Source organism: Melopsittacus undulatus, chromosome 12 (assembly GCF_012275295.1).
Source record: "Melopsittacus undulatus isolate bMelUnd1 chromosome 12, bMelUnd1.mat.Z, whole genome shotgun sequence".
Lineage (NCBI taxonomy): Eukaryota > Metazoa > Chordata > Aves > Psittaciformes > Psittaculidae > Melopsittacus > Melopsittacus undulatus.
Genome location: NC_047538.1, coordinates 7,099,047 through 7,111,232, shown reverse-complemented (window position 1 = coordinate 7,111,232; position 12,186 = coordinate 7,099,047). Strand labels below are relative to the sequence as shown.

The following is a 12,186-nucleotide window of genomic DNA, read 5'->3' as shown; positions in this document are numbered from 1 at the left end:
CCGCTGAGGCGGGGGGCGGGCGCTCGCTGCCTCCGTCGGTCGGTGCCTCGCTCGCCGCGTCCTTGGCTGCCGGTGGGGATGCGCTTCCTCCGCTGAAGGCGCCGCGGGCCCAGCCGGCAGGATGACGGTGGAGTTCGAGGAGTGCATCAAGGACTCGCCCCGGTTCCGGTAAGCACCGCGAAGCCCCTGCGGAGGAGCAGCGGGACAGCGGGGAGCTCCCATAATCGCTTTAGGCGGCGGGGGGCCGCGGTAAGCAGGGCCGGGGGGGTTCAAGGGGAGCCGGCCCTGACACACGCCGCAGCCGGCCTGCGGGCGCCGGTGCCCCGCATCCCTCCCTCCCTCCGCCCCGCTCCGGCGCTGGGTAGGTGAGAAATGTCCGGTTGTAGAACGGGCAAGGCAGCGCCGGACCCCCCGTTCGTGACCGGGAGAACGGGCAGCAGCCGCGGGGATCAGCTGGAAAGTGCTGAGAAACAGGCGTTTTCCAGGCAGTCGCATTCCCATCTCTCGGAGGGTGGATTTTTTTAGCGGTCTTGAAGGAATCCGGGCTCTGACAACAAAGGCTTGGTCTTGGCTGTGCTGCGTTTAAACCAGGCTGGTTCAGAAATGCCCAGGGCTGGAGAGGAGCCTCCACCTCCTGAGTGCAGATGCTCCATTGTGCCAGGAGCATCCTGGCTTGGTGTCTGGATGGGCTGGGATGCCCTGGTGCTGTAAAGAGAAGATCAGAGCTCCCATAGCAAACAATCCCCTGCTGCTTTCAATATTGTGTCTGGATGAGGACAGAGGGAAAGAGAGACAATAGCCTGCAGAAGCAAGTTGGTTTTGTGTATAAGGGAAAGAGTTATCATGGGGTTTCTCCTTCCCCACAGACAATTCTTGTTGCTCCTTCTCAAAACCTTGTTGTTTATTAAATAGAGTGGTTGGCATTTTCCTTTAAATGTGTTTAGAGATAATGCGTTGGAGTACAAGATGCATGTGGAAGGCTGCAGCGGTCTGTTGCTGTGGCTACTCTGAACAACTGTCATTTTGTGTGTGTGGTTGTGGTTGTGTACAGCTGCAGGTAACACAAACACTGGGGCAAGTGCATCTTCCTTAGCCCTGCACATGGGAATGTGGAAAGGGCCCTCCTCCACATGTTTCCATTCTAGCTGTGTGGTGAGATCCAGCTCTTCCTTGTTCCAAAGCTGGTTCTGAAAGTCTAATGGACCATGTCATGTGGGATGGCAGGCTGCTCTAGCATTAGAACCATAGGAGTTTTTCATCAGGTAAAAGTTAGATGTTAGGTTTGCAGAAGGGGGCAGCTCCTTCCTTAATCCTCCTCTCACTCAGAATCAATTAGAATTTATCCACCCCCTTTTTTTACCTTTTTTGACTGTCATGTTATCCTATTGTGCTGCAGAGCATGTGAACAGTTCAGTGGCATCCTTCCAGAGCAGTGACTTCACTGGCCAGATGTCTCCTTCCACATGGCAGTGACCCTTTTCCTGGTGACGTCAAGATTGATTGAGATGCTTATTTATTTATTTTGCCTTTGGTGTGTGTGTGGGCTTCTGGCCAAGTTTCTTAGTATGCAGGCAACATCATTCTGCTCTGTCTGCTCCATCCCTGAAAACAAACCAGCTCTCTGAGCGCTCTCTTGGACCTTTATCAAAAAGCAGTTATTTAAGCATGGAATTATGAACTATTTCCCAAATGGCCAGACAGAGTCTGCCTGTTACAGGGAGAATAGGAGATTAGACTAGAGAAATAAGCTGGGATACTTCAGGAGGGCTGAAATATGTATAGGAGGGGAGCTTGTAAACTGTGAACACCTCAGACAGTGAGAAAATACTGACATTAGCAGGACTATGGCAAAAAAGAGAAGAAAATAGAATTCTTCAGACTTTCTCAAAGAGTCCAGATTTAGGTTCCTTGGATGCTTTTCTTGTCCCAACTCTTTAATTAGTTCTTCCATTACAATTCTTTGTTTGCAATACAAGAGAATCGTTAGGTGCTGTAAGGGACAGGATTCTTCCATAGTGCCTGGCAGAATTCTTACTAACATGTCCCTAGAATCTTACAGCTACAGAAAAGAAGTAAAATACCATACAAGCTAAACTAGATACAAACTATAGATGAAGTGAGGTGAGGCACAGCATATAACCCACTGTCTCAACAGACTGAGACAGCAATAGGTAAAGTCCCTTACCCTATGAAGCATCTGTGGAAGAGGCAAAAAAATTGAATCCAGATTTCCCATACCACTACTTAGCTGGGATCACCCTCCTTTTCCTACCAGCACCCACTGCTGCACAGAAGCCCCTTGGCTTCCCAGTGAGCTTCCCAGTGAGGGGCTGTGCCCTGTGCTACAATTGCCTATTCTCCTCAACAGTGAGCCTTGGAGATAATCAACTTGTTTTCTGTTATACATAGGGAGGAAAAAACACCTCCAAAATATATATATTGCACAGGCATTAACAAACTCTGTATTAAGCATCCCATAGTAAAGCTACCAAACTAGTTTAGCAATCAAATCTGATAGCATGTCAAAACACTCCGAATCAATACTCAGTATACACTCAATTCATCATTGCCTCCTACTTAATAGGGACTAGTTGCTACAAAGAAAACTTCTGATTTTACATTTTGTTACTTAAAGGTGTACAGATCCTTAGATGGGTAGATAAGCTTTATTTCTGTGAGGCATCTTGTAGGGACATGTATATTCAATTCCAGTAAACAAGTATAATTACCTTGAAAGACCAGTTCTGGTACATTTGAATGCAACCCCAGCAGATACTGTGGCTTTCATCTCCCTGCTGCACTGAGGCCTCTGTTGAGCTAGCAGTAGTCTGGGAGATCTAGGAACATGTTTCTGACTTACTCTACTCAGTGGTCTGGAGTGATGCAAAGAAGAATCTTATTGCCCTTACTCTTGCAGATCTGCTAAGCAGCCTTGCTGGAGGAGTACATTGGGGTCATTCTTGCCAAATGGAAGTCTTTGAGGACACTGCCAGCTGCCAAGGTTACCGCCTACCTTCATTCCCTCCTTGATCAGAGAAGATTCACTTGGTATTAAGGGAGTGATAGGGACATTGTTACTTATTCTGGGTGTAAATGTACTCTAGGAACCATCAGGAGGACAAGGGAAGAGTAGGAGCAAATTCCAGAGGTTGGACCAGGCCGTAGCACTCTGTGGGTCCCAGAAAACCCCAGATGCCTCTGTGGTAATTCCCACAAGGGAGGGAAATAACCAGTTACTTCCCTAACTAACATCACTATTGTAGTTGTTGTTGCTATTAACTAACCTTATTAATCAGATTGTGAGGTCAGGGTTACCCACTGCAGAGCAGGGTGAGCCAGGAGGTGCTGTGCTCTGACCCGAGCAGTGACTCAGATGCTGGAATCTTCTCATGAGAAGCCCTTGGAGCTCCCATGACCTAAGGGAACAGACAGCTAACAGCATCCCTCCTTCCACATCCAGCCCCAGGCCACCAAGGGACCTCAGTGCTACTTAGCAGCACAGGGAGACCTACAACTGAGGCACAGGCTCCACTAGCCCATGTAGGTGCCCAGGTCCAAGGGTGCTAGGCTTCACTTCCCCCATGCCTTGCAGCTTCCTGGCTGGCAGAAGTTCAGAAACACCCAGGACTTCCTGGAGCAGTGCTGCCATGAGGCAGTGACCCAGGGACATGGGCAGAGATGTTTGTTCTAGCAGTGTGCAGCACTGTTTGCACATTACTGTGGCTCTCATTAGGCAGACTAAAACCAGGCATGTCATCCTAGCTCCATGGAAGATGCAAGGAAAGAAAAAATGTCATTTACCAGAGAAAAAGAAAGTGGAAAGTCATTTAGAAGCTGTCTTCTAGCCCTTCCTAGGGTGTTTAAAGCAGAATGGGAAGGATTAATACCTTTAGTCAAGCTGATCTTGCCAAGTCTGATCACAGATTGAATTAGACAAGTTTCAAGCTAGCAAAACCAGTTTTAGTGCATCCATGCTGTGTGAATGTGCAGAAAGTAACTTCAGTGGCTTCTGTGTAACTTGTGTCAGCTGGCACTGCAGGCCACTGACCTGCAGTCTGAGGAAAGGCAAACTTGTTAGCTTCAGTTGCTTAAAAGCAGATTTCAACTACAGCCAGAATGGCCAAAGAAAGAATCTTCATGTGCTCAACTGCATCACTTGATCAAAAAGAGCACATGCATTGATTTGAAATTGGTTTTTGTTACACAAGGCTTCTTATGTAAGCAAGATCCCTGATTGCTGTTGCATGAAGATAGGAGCTTCTCTTTGAATTGGAGACTAATGAGTACAGTTGCAATCACTTGCTGTTTTAGTTGTATGAGAGAGAAGATGCTATCATGAAAGCAGCATGAGATTATATGTATCAATCATAATACCTGTCTTTATTTCTTATCTCTTCATTATTGCACTTCAAAAGTCCAAGAGTCTGAAGTATGTAAACGGAGAAGTCAAAGCAGAGATGTCACCATATAGTTATTTCTCCTCACTGTCCCAGCCATGAGATGCTCTCCCAGTTCCAGCAGTTGATCCAGTCCCTAAATATCTATACATCAGTGCAGTGTCTTCTGGATGCAGTGAGGCTTTGCTTCCAGCTTCCCTTGTTTGGCATCACTTTAAAGTCAGTAATACAGACCCAAATCTGGCCTTTTCCAATGTTGTGCTTGGGCATGGTTTATGGTTGGGTCCATCCCTAACCTCTTGGGTTGGCTTCTCACCCCAGATGTGTATTTGTGGCAACTTCACCAAAGGGCCCTCCTTCGCTGTTGAGGCTGCAGGACATTTCAGCTGGTCTGGTGAGTCCCATTCACAGCAGATCACAGGAGAACCCTCAGTGCACAGGGGATTTTTCTCCATAGGTCATAGGCCCTGTCACCAGAACTACCCTGTGAATCCTGAAGTACTTAGGAAGGAGTTGTGGTCCTTCAGCCTGCATTAGGAGGAGAAGTGACCAAATCTGAAGGTATTTATTCAGTGTGCAGTCAGGGAAAATCCCCTGCTATGAGAGAAGTGACTGGGTGACAGCTGACTTGAGATCTCTGGCTTGGCTTCATAAATAGTCTTGGATGCCAGATTTTTGGTGAGCAGTTTCCTTAGTAACTTTGAACTGTGAACAGCTTAAGAGAATATCCCAGAGGGCCCAGGTTCTGAAGCTGGAAGCCTCCTGATCCATCCCAACTTTCCAAATCACAAAAGGATTCTGAATTCTTTTCTTTCCCCCAGGATAAAACTACCCACACTTAGAAGCTGTGGGCTTGCGGTGGATGATATTAAACTCGGAAATACAATCTCAGGCTGCTCATGGGAGCTCTAGCTCAGAAATGTCGTGGTTTAGCACACAGACAAGGGAAGGTTTTATATTTTATAATCTGATGATTGACTTTGTTACCAGAATAACACTCCTGTAACTCACCTTGCTTTGGAGTAGAATGTACCCTCTAAGAACATCTGCAGACTGTGACATGTTTCTAGCTGTTTAACAGACTCGTTTCTGAGTCAGAAGGTGGTTTCATTTTCCATAGCTGCTCCTTTTCGTTGTCTTTCTCTGGCTGGGAGGTACATGGCTACCCAGAGATGAAAATCATCTCTTTTGTCACTGATAGTCTTCTGACATTTCTCTCTCTCCATGGCTCTTTCTGGTTGCCATATAAGAAGTGTGAGGAGTAAACTGTCCAACCTGAATGGCTGGATTGGTCTTGCTTGTCATTCATTCATGAGGAGAAATTTTGCAAAGTGTGGAACTCTGGGTGTCATATGCTGAAGTTGTAACTGAAAGAGAGAAGGTTGAGATTAGACATTAGAAAGAAATTCTTTCTCTGTGAGGATGGTGTATGAGCTTAAGATCCCTTCCAACCCAAACCATCCTATGTTTCTATGCTGAGTCTGGACTGCTTTCCCTTAAAGCCCTCCAGAGGGCAAGACCACAAGGAACCATAGGCCTTATCCTATTAAGATGGCCAGAAGCCATTGAGAAAGCCAAGATCAGGGGTTTGCTAGCTGCTCATTTTCTAGCTGTAACCAAGAATGTAAGAGGGTTGGAAGATAGATGACAAAGCTTGCTAGGAGCAAAAAGAAACCCAACAAAAGAGCAGTCACCCTGTGGTGGAAGAGGGTAATTAGCCCCAGAGGTGATGTGGCTGCAAGATGCTGATGCTGGCTTATCTGTGCTATTGAAATATCTGTGGGAGAGTCATCCACTCCTCCTCACAGAGTGCCACATGCCTTGATAATTGTGCTTTGCTGGTTGTCTTGGCACCATGCAGTGTCTCTGGGTTCCAAGCCTGGTCCTCGAAGGACCGCGGCATGGCCAAGTGAGCATACAGAGTAAGAGCTCAATGAGACATCATTTGGTGTAACCTCACTCATTTGGACCCTGGACTGGCTCCTGTCAAGATGTGTGTTACTGCAAAGTCAGGAGCTTTGTGTTCTAGGAATAAGTCAGAGACTTGTCACTGCTGGAGCTCAGGAAGCTGGAAAGGTTCAACAAAGCCATTTCTGTGGTGATGGGAAACAAAGGTGTGGAGGCTTTATCTGAAGGGAATCCAGGGTCTCTGCTAGTGGGGAATGGGGAGTGGAGGAGTTGAGGGCTGCTGTTTGCTTTGGCACTTGGTGATTGTGCAACTGAGGAAAGTCCCTTTTATTCATTTCAACAGCTCTGTTGTGTCATTTTTCTTAGCTTAGGGAGGGGGACAGGGCGGAAGGGTCACACTGGGTATTTGAGTCAAAAGCCTATGAAATATATAATTAGTATTTGTGATGCCAAAGCACCTTCAGTAATGTGATGCCATCACTGAATAAGGAATAAATCACTGTCTCATCTGCTAATGCACAGATTGTAAATTCCACTACAACTCCTGAGTTAGCTAAATCCATGGCGGAGGATCTTCCAAGTCTCTTTCTGTGGTCAAGCAATAGTTTCTGATTTGTAGGCACATATCCTAAGGTTACTAACAGGTACAGTGAGTTGAGAGACCCTATTCAAGCCTTGCAGTGGATTTAAAGAGGCTGAAGACTTTCAGTTTGTTTTTGGGTCTTACCAGGGTAACAGATGAACTCAGAATGGAAAGTGTGTGCACTGGATTATTTGAGGTTGGTAACAGCATGAAGGTTGAGACCTGTAATCAGAGCTACAAGAGAGCCTTTGGGTCTGGATGCAGCTGTCTCTGGGCTCTGTCCTTACTGTTTCACATAGTTTGTGGGGTCAAACACATGCCTAGCCCCTGTTCGCATACATAAGGCTGCTGAAAAAGCCAGTTTCCCAAACAGACAGCAGTTTCCTGTAACCACTGCAAAAGAAGCTGATGTTAATTCCTGCACCTAAAAGCTACCTGAAACTGGTAACCCCAGAAAGCCTCTGCTAAAGTAGAGGTAGCATCCTAAACTCTGTTCTCAAGGGTAGTGGAAGAGCAGGGATGGGAGGAAGGAGTGAAAATCAAGCACAAGAGCTTTGGAATCTCAAGCTTTCCTGAAATGGCAACAGCTCCTTTAAAATCTGGTTTCATAACACTATGAAGTTTCAGCCACAGTATTAATTTTGCTGCAACAGGAAGGCCAGTGGAACCATGAGTTTTTCTGGCATCTTAAGCACTGGCTTTTCTTAAGAAAAAGGCTACTGCTAGCATTCTAAATTTGGTTGTATTGGTTAAAGAAAAGAGCCCTGGAATTAGACCTGCGACCCAAGTTGTTAGCTCTTCCCATCAGTAATGTGGTTCCTGTCTAATGTAAAGCTAGAATGTAAACTGTCAGTCTTCCTCTTTGTAGGACCTCATAGGAAAATGAACAATTACTCCCATGCACTGCAAGGAGGGTGGAGGCTGATTTCCTGCAACTCCACTGCATCTATGCCCAGCTGTAGCCAGGCTGGCCTCAGCCCAGGAGGAGCTGCCCACAACTGCACTCACAACACCCATCCTAGCTGGCCATCTACACCCATTATGCTTCACATTCTGCCCGTTGTTGTGTGAGCTGTTAGAAGAAAGGGAAAAGTGCTTCTACTTCTAGTGCAACAGGTTAGGAAAGAGGACAGGGTATGCAGAAGACTATGTTCCTCCTGAAAGCTGAGTCTAAATGAATTTCTCCCTCCATATGCGTGGTGGTGAAGAAACTGGCTGTGCCACCAGTCCCGTGCGTGAGAACAAATCCTAGGCATGCAAGTATCTGCCCTGACAAACCAGGTGAGACAATACCTACACAGGTCAAAGAAGCAGTGAGTAAGCCACACGTGTTGCTGCAGGAGCTCATTACTCTGAGCCACTGCACCCAAAAAAAGCAGATGAAGGAAGATAATTGCCCCTACACAAACCTCTGGGCAAAATGTTCCATTCTTTTCACTTGGTGGGTGCACATTTTGGCTCACTGGGTTTGTTTCAAAGCTGTGCATCTCCAGATCTTTTCATTCTTGTATGTTGCCGTCTCCTCTGGTCTCTTGTTTTGTAAAGTAAAGAATGAATTCTGAAGTTCAGAGACTTTGATTTATTGGAAGGAAGAAAGGACCAGGAAAAGGTGTTCTCAACAGCACATAGCAATCCTCTGTTAACCCAGTGCAGTGTGCCCACACATGTTACATTCCTGTCTTGCTTCGCCTTATCTGTGAGAGAAGTTTACTTTGCTCATGTGCCAGGTCTCTTGAGGAAGGCAGAGAACATTCTATTGCTCTGATACAGTTAACCATCACTTAATTCCCTGTGGAAGAACACACACATGTACATGGTCTCTGAGAGTGAATCGTTCTAGCACAGAACTTTTACTGGATATAGAGAGGGAATTGCTAAAAGCAAAGCAGTATATTCATTACAGTGGCTCAAAGGGATGATGTCAGAATTCATGGGTGGCACATCCCAGAGCAAAGTGCTCATTCATTCCTTAAATAAGCAATAGAGTGGCACAGTCTAAACAGATTATATAGTATCAGAGGGTGAGCTAATCCGTTCTCTGCATATCCAGCCTGCTTCATCACATCACAGCAGGGCTTAATCATTTCCATACTCTTCATTCAATGCTACTGCTAACAGAAACAGCATGTGTGAACATGTGTGTAAATGCATATGTGCACATGCAGTGTTTCTACGGGTAGGATACATCTGCCTGTTGATAAGGTAAGAGGATATTTAATGGGAATAAAATGTAGCTGTAAGGCCTCCATGTACATGCATCCAAATGCAGAGATACAGACACAGAGCCTGGAGTCTGTATGTCTGTAGGTGTAGTTCTGTAGTCTCAGCATCCAGGCAGCTGTGCCAGTCATTACAGCACATAGAGGAGACTGACATGGTTTTGTCAGCTAAATCTCTGACCATTGGGCTGAAAATGCAGTGTGTAGATTTTACAGACATGGTCTGCATGTATTGCTACAGTAAAGCATCTGCACAGAGATTTATCTGTACTCCTATGACAAAGAAAAGTTAGGCTAAACAAGTGTACACTCTTGTGGCTTGCTTAGAAGTCACTTGAGAACACCATCAGCTAAACATCACCATGGTTCTACTACACCTCCGATGTTGGCGTGATGCAGAAATCCCTGCAACTGTTTGGAAGGACAGCTATTGAAGCATGTCACTTGTTCCTGCTCTATTCCAGCTCAGTAAAACAATGTCATTTCCCACAGCTCAGTCTCTTTGCAGAATATCACCCCTTTGTTCTCTCTGATAAACCCAGGTTTGGGCAGGAAGTACGGATTTGTCCCTGCATCAGGATGTAGGAAACGGCCCCTCTGATAGCACTGACATAACAGGAAGCCCTTATCCCCTTCCCTTCCCTATCCTACACTTCCCTATCCTACACTTCCCTATCCTACACTTCTCTAGCCTACACTTCCTACACACTTCCCAGCTTTTCTTTCTTCTACCATCTGGAGGCTGGCACTTCAGATGGTGCTCTGGGTTTGCAGAGAACAGCCTACCTGAAGGTTGGAGGAGGAGGAGGAGGCAGCCTTAAGTGTTCCAAGAGTGCATTAAAACCAGTTCTGCCAGATTGAGTCCAGGAGTTTGGAATAGCACAAGCTCTTGGAGTGCCACTGACTCATCTGAATGCAGAGAGAATGCATGAAACTGGGGGACAATGCCAAACTAGTAAACAGCATTGAGACACTGGAAAATGCCAACTGATGGATACATTGGTGGGATGGAAAAAGTCTTCTGTCAGAAGCCAAAATGCTGTAGCAGCTCCTCAGGGACTTCAGTCTTTGCTTATGTTCATCACAATTACTCATAGTTAGTACTCAATACTTCTCTTTTACCTGCAGTTCTGAACTGTGTGGGTTGAGCTGAGCTGTGTGAGATGCCAAGAAATCAAGAAGTGGAGGTTTCTAGCTAAGTTTTCAGTCTGGAGGATAAATGCAGGGCTGAACCCTGTTGTTCTGACCCCTGACTTTGTGCTTCAACTCTTTTTGTGCTGCTGAGGCCTGGTTACTACAATGCCAACTTTGTTCTCTCTTGCCTGGACCACATCATACAGTACAGAGGATGTATTAATTTTACTCCGAGCAGCACTGGTCCCTGTTTCCTGCCTGTGATTCCTTCTACCCCCAGCACGCTGGCTTTTTGTGTGAGCTTGGGAATTTCTCTGTGTATGAGCCCATCTCCAGAGCAGGGTTCAAGACAGCCCCAGCCTGTCACTGCAGTTCTGTTCCCTCTGGAGAGGTGCAAGAGGAAGTCACAGCTAGAAAACTGTGACCATTCCTAACCCTTTAGAGTAGTAAGATGGGGCTTTGGGCAACCTGGTCTAGTGGAAGGTGTCCCTGCCCAAGGCAGTGGGTCTGAACTGCATGAGCTTTAAGGTTGCTTCCAACACAAACCAGTCTGGGATTCTAGAAAGAAAAGCAAGGGACAAGCAGTATCTAGGACTCCTATTTCCCCGAGCAAGCTTCCATGCAGCATGAGCCGAAGTAGCACAGCCATGGACTCTCATCCCTTAGGAAAGGGTTATGCTGCTCATTGATATCAGGACTCTACAGGGGAAAAAAGAGGTGTTTTGTGACACTGCGACACAGCACAAAACACTTGGAACCTCTGGGAGGGTGCAAAGGACACTCAACTCTCCCAGAGCAAAGGAAGGGATGAGGGCCCTCCCTGGTTGCCCCCAGTCAGCACTTTCAGCACTTCTGCTGCCAGAGAGGGCAAGACCTTTGCTGTGTTTGGCAGGACACGACACAGGAAAAGCCTTTCAGACAGAGACAAAGGGAGCATAGAGGTTGGGGAGCTCCAGTTCAGAGCCAAGGCCCAGGGGAGGGAGAGAAAAAAGAAACAAGGAGCATTTAGTATTGAAAGAGATCCCTGCCGGGGGAGGGTGGATTGAGCTAAACTATGGACTAGGGGAAGTCTCAACAAAGCCTGCTGGAGCTCATCCAGCCCTGTTGGTAAACGGATGCTGCTGAGTTCACCCGGGGAGAAGACTGAACTGCTTGATAGAAGGGTTTTGATAAATCTATTTTGCTTGTAAAAGAAAGCAAACAAATGTCATCTGAGGAGTCATATGCCCACATAATATTTCTTTCCTCAGAAAAGAATATTCCTGTATTCAGTCTTTATTGTGCACTTCCCATATTGCAAAAGCTCAATCATTGCAACCCGCAAAGGACAATGCCTTCTGATGAGCAGACAGCAATCTCTGCTTGTCAGTGAGCTGGATTGAAGTGTGTAGGGAAGACAAAGTGTCACTCATGGGAAGGTGCAAATGAGCTGATGAAGTCCTGAGGGTAGAGAATATTTGGTCCTTAGCAATGTGTCTCTCTGGAGTCCTGACAGTCCAGGATCTGAACTGGATGGTGTGATGCTCAGAGAGGCCTGGAGAATACTAAAGGGCATGAGTGCAGTTTTCCATGCAGACTTCAGATGCAGAGACCTGTATCTTTCTTTTCTTCCTTTCTTTCTTTCTTTCTTTTCTTCCTTTCTTTCTTTCTTTCTTTCTTTCTTTCTTTCTTTCTTTCTTTCTTTCTTTCTTTCTTTCTTTCTTTTTTTCTTTTCTTTTCTTTTCTTTTCTTTTCTTTTCTTTTCTTTTCTTTTCTTTTCTTTTCTTTTCTTTTCTTTTCTTTTCTTTTCTTTTCTTTTCTTTTCTTTTCTTTTCTTTTCTTTTCTTTTCTTTTCTTTTCTTTTCTTTTTCTGAAAGAAATGTGTGTTAGAGATGTGGTGTTAAGATCTACTGCACATTGAACCAGAGAGGTTGAATCTTGTGGCTGTGTCATTCTGCAAAAATAC

General features: G+C 45.9%; 1 protein-coding gene across 8 annotated transcripts in view; it reads left to right on the top strand.

Annotated features, from left to right (window-relative positions):
• Positions 1–12,186, top strand: part of ACAP3 (ArfGAP with coiled-coil, ankyrin repeat and PH domains 3) — a 74,374-nt gene continuing 62,188 nt past the window's right edge. For 6 of the 8 annotated variants that reach the window (XM_034068248.1, XM_031044330.2, XM_031044327.2 and 3 more), the window contains exon 1: positions 1–168. In XM_034068248.1, the coding sequence (XP_033924139.1) occupies positions 122–168 (47 nt within the window). In that variant the 5' untranslated portion in view covers positions 1–121. The remainder of the gene's footprint in view (positions 169–12,186) is intronic. The other 2 variants (XM_031044329.2, XM_034068250.1) reach the window with 1 other exon arrangement.